We start from the raw sequence: 13,394 nt of genomic DNA, 5'->3' as shown, positions 1-13,394 counted from the left end.
CTGATAACACCCCCAACCCTTTAAAAAAATGTTTTTGAGACAGATCTAAGTTGTCCATTTCTGAATGTTATTTTAAATCAAATATCATTTTAGGGGCTCAGCGGTAAGAGCGCCAGCCTAGCATGGTGTGAGGACCTGGGTTGGATCCTCAGCACCATGTAAAGGTAAAATAAAGATATTGTGTCCAACTAAAACGAATAAATACTAAAGAAATTATTATTTTAAATTCCATTTTTAAATATTAAATGTTGGTAGGATCCTAAATCTAGGAAGCCGAAGAGTAACTTTCGTTTGGAGGAAAAAGATTGCTAGAATCCAAAGGACAAGGATAGGCCCACTTCTGCCCTGGATTTTGTTGTTGTTTTGTACTGAGGATTGAACCCGGGTTGCTTAACCACTGAGCCACATCCCCAGACCCTTTTTGTATTTTATTTAAATTTAAATTTTATTTTATTTAAATTTAAATAATTTTATTTAAATTGAGTTCAATTTCTGAGGCAGGCTTTGAACTCGCGATCCTCCTGCCTTAGCCGCCTGAGCCGCTGGGATTATGGGCATGTGCCACCGCGCCTCGAATCCCCCCAGATTCTCTCAGGAGAAAAACCCTGGACAAGAGTGGTGGCTAAGCGAGAAGCACTCGTTTTGAGATGTGACAGCGTTGTGCCGGGAAACCCTTGGCCTTCGGTTGCTGAGCTGTTTCAGTTCTCACTTCTGTGACTCCAGGAGGAGTCTGGGTTGGTGGTCGTTCCAGGCTTTCCTACCCAGCTCAGGGTTTTGCAGCGTGGAGCGCCCCAGGGGCAGAGCCCAGCCGCTCCGAATCCGCACAGCCCGCGAGACACTGGAGCAACTTGGCCCCGCTCCTCTCTGCCTGCTCGCCCCGCCCCCGCGGCCTGCCGGCTTCCCCCGGGTCCGAAGAGGAAAATAAACAGTGTTTGATGAACCAAGTTGGCAGGAGCTTCCGGCAGGAGTTTTGAGCCTCGCGAGGCCCCGTCTGGTGCCCCGCCATCCCACCAGAGGCTGCTGTGGAGACCCGGAACTCGCGGCGGCGTGGTTGACGAGTGGCGGGCTGGCTCAGCATGGGTGAACAGGGTCTGGAGCTGGCTTCCATGATCCCGGCCCTGCGGGAGCTGGGCAGGTAGGGCCAGGCCCGGCGGTCTTGAGTCCCGCATCCTCCTCCTCCGGGCCGGCTGGCGGTTCACGTCTCCCTCTCCCGCCGCTGTCCTGGGGAAAATGCCCGGCGTCGGATTTGGGTGCCCCTGCTGCGGAGTGGCGGTTCTGAGGACGCGGGGGCGTCGGGACGGACCTGCGGGTAGCGGGTCCGAGCGGAGCGGGGCGTCAGCCGGCCCGGCTTGGCCTTGGGGGCGCCCGGGAGCTCGCCCCGACCTGGAGGTTCTGTGTGGTGCGGCTGGAAGGAAGTGTCCCTGCAGATTGCTTTCGGGACAGTTTCTCTTCTTTATGGTCCCTTGAGGCATTGGCTTATATTTTGTCCCCAAAACTGCTTTGGAAGGGAAAATCACGGCTCTTGAATTTCGGCAAGGGAAATCGGTAGCTGCAAAAGGCAGTTGAATTTCTTCCGAGTGAAGAAAGCCCCTTCTGAAGTCTCTTGGCATCGATTGCCCAATCCGTACTCCGTTAGTGGAGTTAGAAATCAGAGGGCTCGGACACAGGGACCAAAAATCTAAGCGTGCACAGCCTTGCCAGAGTTTGAAAGTCATATTTCATTTACATATGCCTGTTTTCAATAAATCACCAGAGTAACATCATGTTAAACCAGTTCTTGTTTTTTATTTTTTTCTTTTGTTTTTAGCTGTAGATGGACACAATACCTTTATGTGGTGCTGAGGATCGAACCCAGCGCCTCACACGTGCTAGGCAAGGCTCTACCCTTGGGCTGTACCCCCGTCCCTGTGGTTTTGTTTTGATTGCTATACCAGGGTCACCCCAAAGGCGCTTTATCACTGAGCTACATCCCTAGGCCTTTTAAAACAAATTTTTAATTCTGAGACAGTTCTCACTACCTCGAACTTGGGATTTTCCTGCCTCAGTAGCAGGGATTACGGTTTTCTTGGATTTATAAATAGTATGTTTCATCAGTAGAGCTTAGGTTACCCTTCAGTTGTTTGTAGTCATTCCAAGAGAAGAAGAGAAAAACTTATGGAGAATTGTCTAATAGTTTTTCATTGCCATGACTTTTTTTTATTACAACTACTTCAGTACTCATTTATCTATTTTCATAGTATTTCCGTGATTAGTATGGGGCAATGTTATTTTTATATATTAAGAAAAATAGTTGGAAGAACCAAAGCCACAGCTAGCAGGTGTCAGGGCTAGGTTTCAGATTCAGGCCATCAAGTCTTTTTCTTCTTCTTCTTCTTTTTTTTTTCTCCCTTATTTAACCATGACAGACTTTTGGGGGAGAAAAAAAAGAATGAGATGTTGGTGTTCTAATTTGTGGGTCCCTCTCCCTAAGTCAGGGATTTACATCAAATGCCCCATTTGTTTCTGCTGTTAGTATTCTTTACTCTGAATAGTTTCTGGGTTATCTTTCCACTCTCCTGCCTTTGACTCCTGTCTGCCATATGATGAATCCAAGTAGTTTCTCCAAACCAGATCCTCTATAGAATTGCACACAAACACAATTATGTACTAGCAATTTCATGTAATTAAGACTCAACTTGTCCAATGCAAATTCTTCATGTGTCCCAATGTTCCCAACTTTTTTTGTAATTTAATTTTTCTTTTGGCGCAGGAGAGTAAATAAGGCATTATGTATGCTAAGAACATGCTTTACCACTGAACTACGTCTCCATGTTTTAATTCCTTTCATTTACTGAAATGGGGATATCTTAGAAAGTGATATCAAGTTTACTCATTTCTTCAACCCAAAAATCTGGGAGTCTGGTATGTGTGGTACTAAAGGTTGAATCTAGGGATGCTCTATCACTTAGCTACATTCCCAGCCTCTTTTATTTTTTATTTTGAGACAGTGTCTAAGTTGCCTAGGAGGGCTTCAGACTTACTGTCTTACTGCCTCAGCTTTCCAAATTGCTGATATTACAAGTGTTTGCCACCATGCTCAGCTGGGAGTCATTTTTGACTATTCCTCCATTTGCTTTTGGGTTATGTTCTTGGCCCTATTTATGTTGGCTGTCTTACAAAGTAGTCTTACCAAGTCTGATTGCTTTCAATATTATCTATATACTGGTAATTTTCAAATTTCTATTTCTAGCCCAGAGAGGCATCTGATAGAGTTTAATATGCAGAATGCTGGGGTTGTGGTTCAGCAGTGGAGCGCTTGCCTAGCATGTGCAAGGCACTGGGTTCGATCCTCAGCTCCACATAAAAATAAATAAAATATTTGATATTATGTTCAACTACAGTTAAAAATATATTTTTTTAAAAAAGAACTACAACTCAACAACAACAAAATGCAACTTGATTAAACATGGACAAAGGGCTTAAATAAAATTTCCCCAAAGTTCTAAAAACAGCCAATGGTCATGTGTAAAGATGTTTTTATATCATTCATTAATCATTAGGGAGATGCAAATCAAAAGCACAAGGAAATACCATTTCATACCTACTGTGATAACTATCATATTTTTTTAAAAAACCAAGAAGAAAATTGTTGGTGAGAATCTGGGACAATTGGAACCCTTATGTGTTGCTAGTGGGGATATGATGTTATGGGGGTTCCACAAAAAAAAAAAAAAAATTGAACATAGAATTACATATGATCCACCACATCTTCTGGCTATATACCCCAAAGAACTGAAAGCAGGGACTTGGACAGATATTTTTCTGCTCATGTTTATAGTCCCAAAAGATGGAAGCAACTCAAGCATCCATCAACAGATGATTGAATAAACAGAATCTTATATGTACATACAATGAAATGTAATTCAGCCTTAAAAAGGAAGGAAATTCTGACATATGCTACAATATAAGTGAACTTTGAAGACAAGCCAAGTGAAATAAGATAAGTATGGTTCTACTCCACTTACATGAGGTACCTATAGTAATAAAACTCATGGAGGAAGAAAAGTGGAATGGTGGTTGCCAGGGAGTAGGAGGACAGAAAAATGGTGAATTATTATTGATTGGCTATAGAATTACAGTTTGAGAAGTGCTGAGTAGCTATATGCAGCTAGTGGCAGGGCAGGTCTAGATTCTACACTTTGAATCTCTGTGATGTCATTTTGCATGTCTTTTTCCCCCTTCTATATAGATAGGAATTTAGATTTTCTCTTTTTTAAGCAGAACGATACTTCATATGTCAACATTGAAACTAAGCACATTTGATAAGTTCAACTGTAGAGAATTTTGGATTAAAAGCTTTTTATTTGTATTTTAGTGCCATGCCAGAGGAATATAATACAGTTGTACAGAAGCCAAGACAAATTCTATGTCAGTTCATTGATCGAATACTTACAGATGTAAATGTTGGTAAGAAAGCAGTTATTTCTTATGTAAACTTAAAATAATTCTGTTTTTCTATTAGTAATGTAAATCATATTATACGTGAAATATATTTGGCCAGCTTTGATCAAGTGACCCTTATTTTTTAGCAGTATTTTGTGCCAATGGTAGAGATATAGCAAGTGCCACAGAGAAATTTTGTGTTGTTGTTTCTTATTCTTGTGTATGGAAAAACTCTTTAAATGAGTAGCTACTTTTGTTTTCAAGAGGTACTAGAATTCTGTAAGTTGTTTTTTTTTAATATTTATATTTTAGTTGTGGTTGGACACAATACCTTTATTTTATTTATTTATTCTTATATAGTGCTGAGGATCTAACCCAGTGCCTCACACATGCTAGGCAAGAGCTCAACTGCTGAGCCACAACCCTAGCCCTGTAAGTTGTTGAATCAACTCTTTATTGATTGTGGCAGTCTAAGAAGGTGTCATATCTCTTGAAATTACATGGAGTTTTTATTATAGAGTGGCATTTCACTTAGGGCTTATAATTTTCATTCCATATTTGGCACAGTTTTTATGATATGGTAACCATTTAGCCTTTCTTTTTTCAATCAGCATAGTTAAGGTTTCTGAAAAAAAGCACAAAGGATTTTGACTACTTGCAAGATGTGTTTTCACAAAGTGCTCCCTCTGTTTAGACCATTTGCCTTCCCCTGTGCTTGACCAGCTTCTCATCTAGAAATTCCTTCAGTGTGTCTTCCGAGATACCTGTTTTTTCTTTTCTAGACAAGTGCAGTTACCATATTATATTATTATTTATTTGCTTGACTCCTCCTGGATTATGAGATTTTATTTTAATCTTTATATTTTAGCATAGTGCCTGGTATATTGTAATCCTGTAACACACATTTGCTGAATGGAATTATGATAGGTGAATGCAAGTTATTATTAAACATTTAAAATTAGATAATGCTGTAGTGTTTGTAGCTCTATCGATTTACCATTGAACACTATGCTGGACATAATTCTGATCACCAGTCTGGTTTCTTAACGTAAAATCTGCTGTTTAATTTGTCAAGGCTCTAAAATTATCTCTTATTATTTTAGTTGCTCTAGAACTTGTAAAGAAAACTGACTCTCAGCCAACCTCTGTGATGTTGCTTGATTTCATCCAGCATATCATGAAATCCTCCCCACTTATGTTTGTAAATGTGAATGGAAGCCAGTGGCAACATGAGACCAAAGGCAGTTGTATTGGTGAGTGCATTCATCTGCAGTCATCCACAGTCTATTTTATTGAAATCTACCCTTTTCTGCTCTTTTGAACTATCAAGTATGTGATTGCACTATAAGTGTGTGTGATACCAGGAATTGAACCCAAGGTACTTTACCGATGATCCCCAGCACCCCAACCCCCAATCCCACACGCTTGTTTTTTTGAGACCAGATTATGCTAAGTTTCTGAGGCTTGCCTAAGCTTGTCTCAAACTTGTAATTATCCTGCCTCAGCCTCCAGAGTCTCTGTGATTACAGGTGTACACTACTGCACATGACTATGGCTGTACTTTTGAGTCAGGTTTGATAGAAATTGAGGGAATAAAGCAGTAGTGGTATTGGTTATTTTTATCTCATATAACTTTATTTTTATTATCATAATGCTAAATACTTAGAGCAGAAGTTCATTTGCCATTGAACATTTCGGCACAGTTTTCTTTTTTCTGTTTTTGGTATTTTTTTTTTTTTCTAGATAATTTCTTATTCTGGAGCACAGCTATGCCCATTTGTAATCACTACAAAGGCAACTTGGGCACTCAAGTAAAAAATATTTACTATTTGGCTTTAAGAAAAAAACTTGCTGCTGGGCTTGCTGGGGTTGTGGCTCAGGGTTAAAGCACTTGCCTCACGTGTGAGGCACTAGGTTAAATTCTCAGCATTGCATATAAATAAGTGAATATGTTGTGTCCATCAACAACTAAAAAAAATAAAATATTGCAAAAAAAACTTGTTTGGGGCTGTGGCTCAGCGGTAGCGCACTTGCCTGGCAAGTGTGAGGCACTGGGTTGGATTCTCAGAACCACATATAAATAAATAAAATAAAGCTCTATCAATAACTAAAAAATATTTTTTAAAAAATTGAGGCTGGGGTTGTGTCTCAGTGGTAGAGCACTCACTTAGCACGGGAGAGGCCCTGGGTTCCATCCTCAGCACCACAAAAAAATTAATTAATTAATTAAAGATATTGTATCCAACTACAACTAAAAAATAAATATAAAAAAAGGCAGATAGTTAATTTAAAAAAAAACTTGCTGACATTTTTTTTCTATATTTTGAGGCTTTTTTCTATGCTTAATTCTTATTATTCCAACTTTTATCTCTTCATTGGTCTCCTAATAAAGAGATGCAAAGCAAGCTTCCTGTCCGCCCCCCATATAATGAAGTATTTTAAATTTTAACACTTCAAGACTCAACTTTAATAGCATGTCCTCCAAAAGCTTTTTTCTTTTACTGCTGATTTCCCAGGACTGGCTGGGTTGCTATTTCTTTGTGCTGTTTTAGTACTAGCATTCTGTGTTTCTTCTACTATGATTGTTAAACCATTATAATCACCTGTTTGTTTATACTCTTTTTTTTAATATTTATTTTTTAGTTGTAGTCGGACACAATACCTTTATTTATTAAAGGTATTGTTTATTTATTTATTTATTTTTATGTGGTGCCTAGGATCAAGCCCAGGGTCTTGAACATGTGAGGCAAGTACTCTACCACTGAGCCACAACCCCAGCCTCTCGTATTCTTTTTTTTTTTTTTTTTTGGTACCAAAGATTGAACCCAGGGGCAATAACTACTGAGCCATAGCCTCAGCCCTTTTTTGTATTTTATTTAGAGATAGGGCCTCACTAAGTTGCTTAGGCTGATTTTGAACTCATGATCCTCCTACCTCAGCCTTCCGAGCTGCTGGGATTACAGTCGTGCACCACCACACCTGGCTGTTTGTCCATATTCTTTGCTATGATATTTTGTAAACTGACTAATGGGTTATGAAATTACTTTAAGGAGTTTTGGCATTCAAGATAAGATAAAGTAGACTAGAAATAAGGTACATTGAATGTAATGTGTATAAGTACTGTTTAAAGTTCATAAAAGTTTTATTTCATATGTTTAAGTAAAGTAAATATACTGAGCCATGATATAAAATATATTTCTTAGTTGTAGTCAAAAAGTTCGAGAATTCTATAGGGTTTGTGTGGACACGACTATGATGATTTATCCTGGGACAGAGTTACCACTTGATCTTTTTGTGTGTGTGTGCTAGGGGAGCACAAAAGTAACTAAGAGTTATTATCAAAACTTATAAAGACACTCTTCCCTTTTCAACCCAGGGCCTTAACACTAGACAATTGCTCTGCCACTGAGCTATATACCTCTAGCCCTCCACTCAATAAATCTTTTTTGAAGAAGTGATAATAACTACCATATGTTGAACATTTATTATACTTTGGGAACTATCCTGCATATTTCACACACATCTTATTTGACCCTTACAGCAGCCCATAGCATAGATATCATTATTCTCCTTTTGTAGATGATGTTACAGAGGTTCCAAAAATGCAAAGTTCAGGCAACTAGTAAGTGACAAGCTAGGACCTTATCTGTCTGACTCAAAGTTGATATTCTTCTTGATTGTACACAAAAGGCTAAGAAGCTATTAAAGATGATATTCAAAACTACTGTTATGTTTCCATTGTGTAAGGAATAGAGACTGTTATTTAAGTTTATTCTTTTAAAAATCAGTCTTTGCGCATTTAGCAAATTAACACTTCTGATATACTTACTGATCATCTTTTTGTTTACTTTAAAGAATTCAGTAATTGGATCATCACAAGACTTTTAAGGATTGCAGCAACTCCATCCTGTCACATGTTACACAAGAAAATCTGTGAAGTTATCTGCTCATTATTATTTCTTTTTAAAAGCAAGAGTCCTACTATTTTTGGGGTACTCACAAAGGAATTATTATATCTTTTTGAAGACTTGATTTGCCTCCACAGAAGAAGTGCGATGGGAGACGTTGTGGAATGGCCAGTGGTCTTTAACCGATTTTTAAGCCAATTAGATGAACATATGGAATATTTACAACCAGCTCCTTTGCAGTTTGTTAGCATACAAAATTTAGAATGTATTGAAGTCACTCTATTAATGGTTCTTATTCGTATTATTGCAACTGTGTTTTTTAGAAGGCAAGAACTCTTTCTTTGGCAAATAGGTTGTGTTCTCCTAGAGTATGGTAGTCCAAAAGTTAAATGCTTAGCAATAAGCCTTGTAACTGAACTCTTTGAACTTGGAGGACTACCAGCACAACCAGCCAGTGCTTTCTTCAGCTCATTTTTGGAATTGTTAAAACATCTTGTAGAAATGGATGCTGATCACTTAAAACTGTATGAAGAGCCATTATCAAAACTTATAAAGACACTCTTCCCTTTTGAAGCAGAAGCTTATAGAAATATTGAACCTGTCTATTTAAATATGCTGCTGGAAAAACTCTGTGTCATGTTTGAAGATGGTGTGCTTATGCGGCTCAAGTCTGATTTGCTAAAAGCAGCTTTGTGTCATTTACTGCAGTATTTCATAAAGTTTGTGCCAGCTGGGTATGAATCTGCTTTACAAGTCAGGAAGGTCTATGTAGGAAATATTTGTAGAGCTCTTGCAGATGTTATTGGAGTTCAGGCAGATGTAAAGGTGAGTAATTCTTAAAGTTACTTGTACAGTGTGTATTTTGTTCACTTAAATGTATGTATATGTACAAGATATAATGAGAAAGTAGAGTATCTTTTATAATATATTGAAGATATAATGATTTTCATGGGTTAGTCTGGCTTCCTATTGGATTTTTACTTTGATTTCTGAAGTATTTGTTCATTGTTAATGAACTGCCAGTAGAGTAGAATGTTTTAAAGTGAAGGGTAAATTTGCTACATTATTATTTGAAATAGGGCTAGTTATAAACTTAATTGCAGACTTTGATCACTCACATAGATTTTTATCTTTGACATGTTATAATCAATCACTTATAAAATCTATGAATAATTAGTCATGCCAAATTATGCCCTCTTTCTTGTTTAAACTGGAAGTCAGGTAATAAAATATTCAGATGTGTAGTAGTAACTTGTTTAAGCATTTTAGTTCATATTATCTAGAAATCTTGTTTGATTTATAGTATGGAAAAATTAATTCTGTTATAGAATTTTTTTTTGTAGCATTTTGGTAGGGGAAAAACAGATTATAGAGAGAAGGATTTGTTATAAGCCTTCTAAAATATAGACCTATCATTGATCTATGGACTGTGAAATAATAAAGATTAACTTGGGTGTTTGGTTTGCCTTATAGAAACCTCCAAAATATTTTGTTTTAAAATTTATTTATTAATTTTTTTAGATGTAGATAGACACAGTGCTTTTATTTTATTTATTTTTATGTGGTGCTAAGAATTGAACCCAGTGCCTCATGTATGGTAGGCAAGCACTCTACCATTGAGCTACAACCCAGCCCCCCAAAATAGTTTACTAAATTTACTTGAAAACATGTAGCTAACACCTAATGCATTTTTGCTGCCTGTAATATAGACATATTTTCTAAGAGATAGTTTTTGAAATTATTTTTGTTTCTTCAGTACTTGTTGGGCCCACTTTATGCAGCCTTGAAAATGGAAAGTATGGAGATCATTGAGGAAATACAGTGCCAAGCTCAACAGGAAAATCTTGGCACTAATAGTGATGGAATATCACCCAAAAGACGTAGACTCAGCTCCTCTCTAAGTTCTTTCAAAAGAGCATCGAAACAGTCGGAAGAGTATGACCTTATTCAGTTTGTATTTAGTCATTTAAATTTTATTCACTTTAAAAATCAGCTTTAGTTAAGTACTTTGATTTAAATAGACAAAAAACATCATTCTAACGTAGTCAAAGGAATGCTTAGAATGTTTTAATAGTTCTTGTTTTAATAGTTCTACATGGCTAAATGTAGTTACTTTGAATGTTTTTACATGCCTATTTAATTAATATATGAAATATCTCTGAAATGTGCATCTATCAATAACTTTTCAAATGTTAGCAAGTAAACCTTTTTTTTTTGTAACATAGCCAAAGAATTGTCATATTTCAGCCAGCCTGAGCATTGTTTTAAGTTTGTCTTAGTATAGATAAAAGTTCATGTTACATGGCATTTTTGTTTAAATATGTTTCATTGTTTTTGTTTTGATGTTGAGGATTGAACCCAGAGCCTTGCATATGCTAAGCATGTACTATACCTCTAAGTTAGATCCTCAGTCCCATGTTTCATGTTTTAACCGGACTTATATTTAATATCTCTTTTTACTGTCATTGTAATTAATTATAGAATTAAACATGTGGATATGAACAAAAAAAGCATATTATGGAATGCACTGAAACAAAAAGCTGAATCCCTTCAGATTTCCCTTGAATGTAGTAGTCTGAAGAATCCTGTTATTGAGGCTTTAGAAGGAATCACTGTTATCTTACAACTGACTGCTCTGTGTACTGTTCACTGTTGTCATCAAAACATGGACTGGTAAAACAACTTCTTGTATTTTCTGGGTGGGTTTCCTATAATGAATTTGGATTTACTGTTGAAGGAGACCTTTTTATTAACTTCATTTGTGACCTTGGGACACAAACTTTTCAGTTAAGTCTATGAGTTTGTTTTCTGCTGCATGCCTACTAAATGCTAGGCACTGTGCTAAGTGTGCACAGAAAGAAGAAAAGATTTACTAAACCAGTTAATAATTGTGCAGACATGTGTTCAGTAATTTTTGAGCCTGGTGATACCACATTTAAGGATCCCTGATTAATTTTAATTCCTAAATCAGAAGAGTGATTGAAACCAACATAAAGTTATTATAAACCTAAAATAGTAATAAAGATATTAATTAGCTTGTTTGTTTTCTTTTGTTTTTAAAGTTGTTATAGGTTTGTTTTATACTATTCTTTAATCTTTGCTATAGTATTATGTTTGACAATATCAAAATTCATCTTAATTCTAATGTCTCCTAAAAAATGTACTTATTGCAGCCATAATTTCAAGGACTGTCAGCACAAATGTGAAAATAAATCTTCAGTACTGATAACTTGGATGTCTTTGGATTTTTACACAAAAGTGATTAAGAGCTGTAGGAATTTGTTAGAATCTATTCAGAAACCTCAACTGGAGATAGTCATTGATAATGTGGTGAAAATTTATGATGCTTTGATTTATATGCAAGGTGAGTACAAATAATCACTAGATCGGAATAGCCTTGATCAGTGTAGAAATAGGCTTTTGTTTTTGCCTGAAGCCTAAATATACAAGTGTTAGGACTACCCAGAAGATATTTCTTGATTTTGATCAGTTAAGATTGTTAATAATTTCTTAGTTTCAAACTTATTTTTATAATATTTTTATTTTAGTCAATAGAAATTTACTTATAACTTAAGATTATTTTTAAATATGAAAATTTGAAGAACTCTTTTAAATAGTGCATAGATGAATATTTTTATAAAGTTACATTTAATTTGTTTGGCTTCACAGACCTCAGAACATCATTCCTAGGGATGGAAGTACAGCTTAGTGATAGATTGTATACCTTGTATGCACAAGGCCCTGGGTTTGATCCCTACACCAAAAAAGAAAAAGGAAGAGCATTATTCATGGCCTTTTACATTAAGAACCCCTGCTTATTGAATGTTTATTATAATTCCATTTGATGTTCCCTATATATATATTTTTACTGAAAAAAGACAAAAGTTAGATATGGTTAAGGAATAAGTATAATTTATGTTCTATTTTGTGCTTCTGTAGTAAAAAATTCATTTGAAGATCACATTCTGGAAGATTTATGTGGAATGCTGTCACTTCCATGGATTTATTCCCATTCTGATGATGATTCTTTAAAGCTGACTACTTTTGCCACTAGTCTTCTAACATTAAGCCAGAGGATTTCAGATAGTTGCTGTAAGTGGTCACAAATTTATGTCTTATGAGTGTAGTTTGTTTTGTTTTGCTTTGTTTTAATTTATCACTGTACAGTTTATGACACTTATTACTATCATTTTTTCAATAATTAATAGAGGGGGTATACTTTTATAATTCAGAAAGGAATTAAATATATTCAAAGTAACAAATGAAAGTCTGCCCCATATATCTCATTTCTTTACTTTCTGTAAAAAAGTTTGAAATATATTCTTAAATATCTTGATGTTCATTTAAGAAACTTATGAAATATTTGAGAAATACAAAAAAAAATGGAGAGTAATACACCAAAGTTTCTTATATCAGCCTCCCATTTTAAGAATTGAAATGTTAGCTGGGCGTGGTGGTACATACCTGTAATTCCAGCTACTTTGGCTTAGGCAGGAGAATTATTCCAAGTTTGAAGCCAGACTAGGTAACTTAGAGAGATCCTGTTTCAAAATAAAAAGGGTTGGGATGTAGCCAAATGGTAGAGCATTGCCTAGCATGTGCAAAAACCCTGGGTTTAATCCTAGTGTGGGGTGAGGGGTAAACTATAACAAAAAAAGAAGTAAAAATGTTATGGATGTAATGGAAGCCCTTCTATTGTCCCTCCCCAGTTTTATTCCCCTCATTCTTTCCCTAGTGATAACTACTGTTCTGAATTAGGTGTTTTACTGTTCTGATAAATATTTTATTACTTTTACTATAGATGTATTTTTCTCCAAATAATAGGTAGAATTCTATTTTTTTTTACAACTTGCATTTTATTATTCAACATTAGCTTTATGAGATTTATCCATGGTAATACATGGAACTGGTATTTTATTTAAACTTCTGAAAAGTAGGTAACTGTAGAACAAACACTATCAGTTCTCCTTTTGGTGGGCGATCAAATTGTTTTCACAATTACAAACACAATTTCAATGAAAGTTTTTATAAATGACAAAGTCCAGGGCTTGCTGTTTGAGTTTG

At 36.2% G+C, this 13,394-nt stretch overlaps 1 protein-coding gene across 1 annotated transcript in view; it reads left to right on the top strand.

Moving 5' to 3' along the window:
• The first annotated feature begins 997 nt into the window (after positions 1 to 997).
• The window catches only part of Atr (ATR checkpoint kinase), a 103,881-nt gene continuing 91,484 nt past the window's right edge, over positions 998 to 13,394 (top strand). The window contains exons 1-8 of the mRNA XM_026385019.2: positions 998 to 1,135; positions 4,355 to 4,446; positions 5,526 to 5,675; positions 8,278 to 9,155; positions 10,087 to 10,265; positions 10,812 to 11,003; positions 11,504 to 11,694; positions 12,270 to 12,422. Of these exons, the coding sequence (XP_026240804.2) occupies positions 1,077 to 1,135; positions 4,355 to 4,446; positions 5,526 to 5,675; positions 8,278 to 9,155; positions 10,087 to 10,265; positions 10,812 to 11,003; positions 11,504 to 11,694; positions 12,270 to 12,422 (1,894 nt within the window). The 5' untranslated portion in view covers positions 998 to 1,076. The remainder of the gene's footprint in view (positions 1,136 to 4,354; positions 4,447 to 5,525; positions 5,676 to 8,277; positions 9,156 to 10,086; positions 10,266 to 10,811; positions 11,004 to 11,503; positions 11,695 to 12,269; positions 12,423 to 13,394) is intronic.

This window comes from Urocitellus parryii, chromosome 2 (genome assembly GCF_045843805.1).
Source record: "Urocitellus parryii isolate mUroPar1 chromosome 2, mUroPar1.hap1, whole genome shotgun sequence".
NCBI lineage: Eukaryota > Metazoa > Chordata > Mammalia > Rodentia > Sciuridae > Urocitellus > Urocitellus parryii.
Note: the sequence above shows the minus strand (reverse complement) of the source record. Positions and strands in the feature narration are given on the sequence as shown.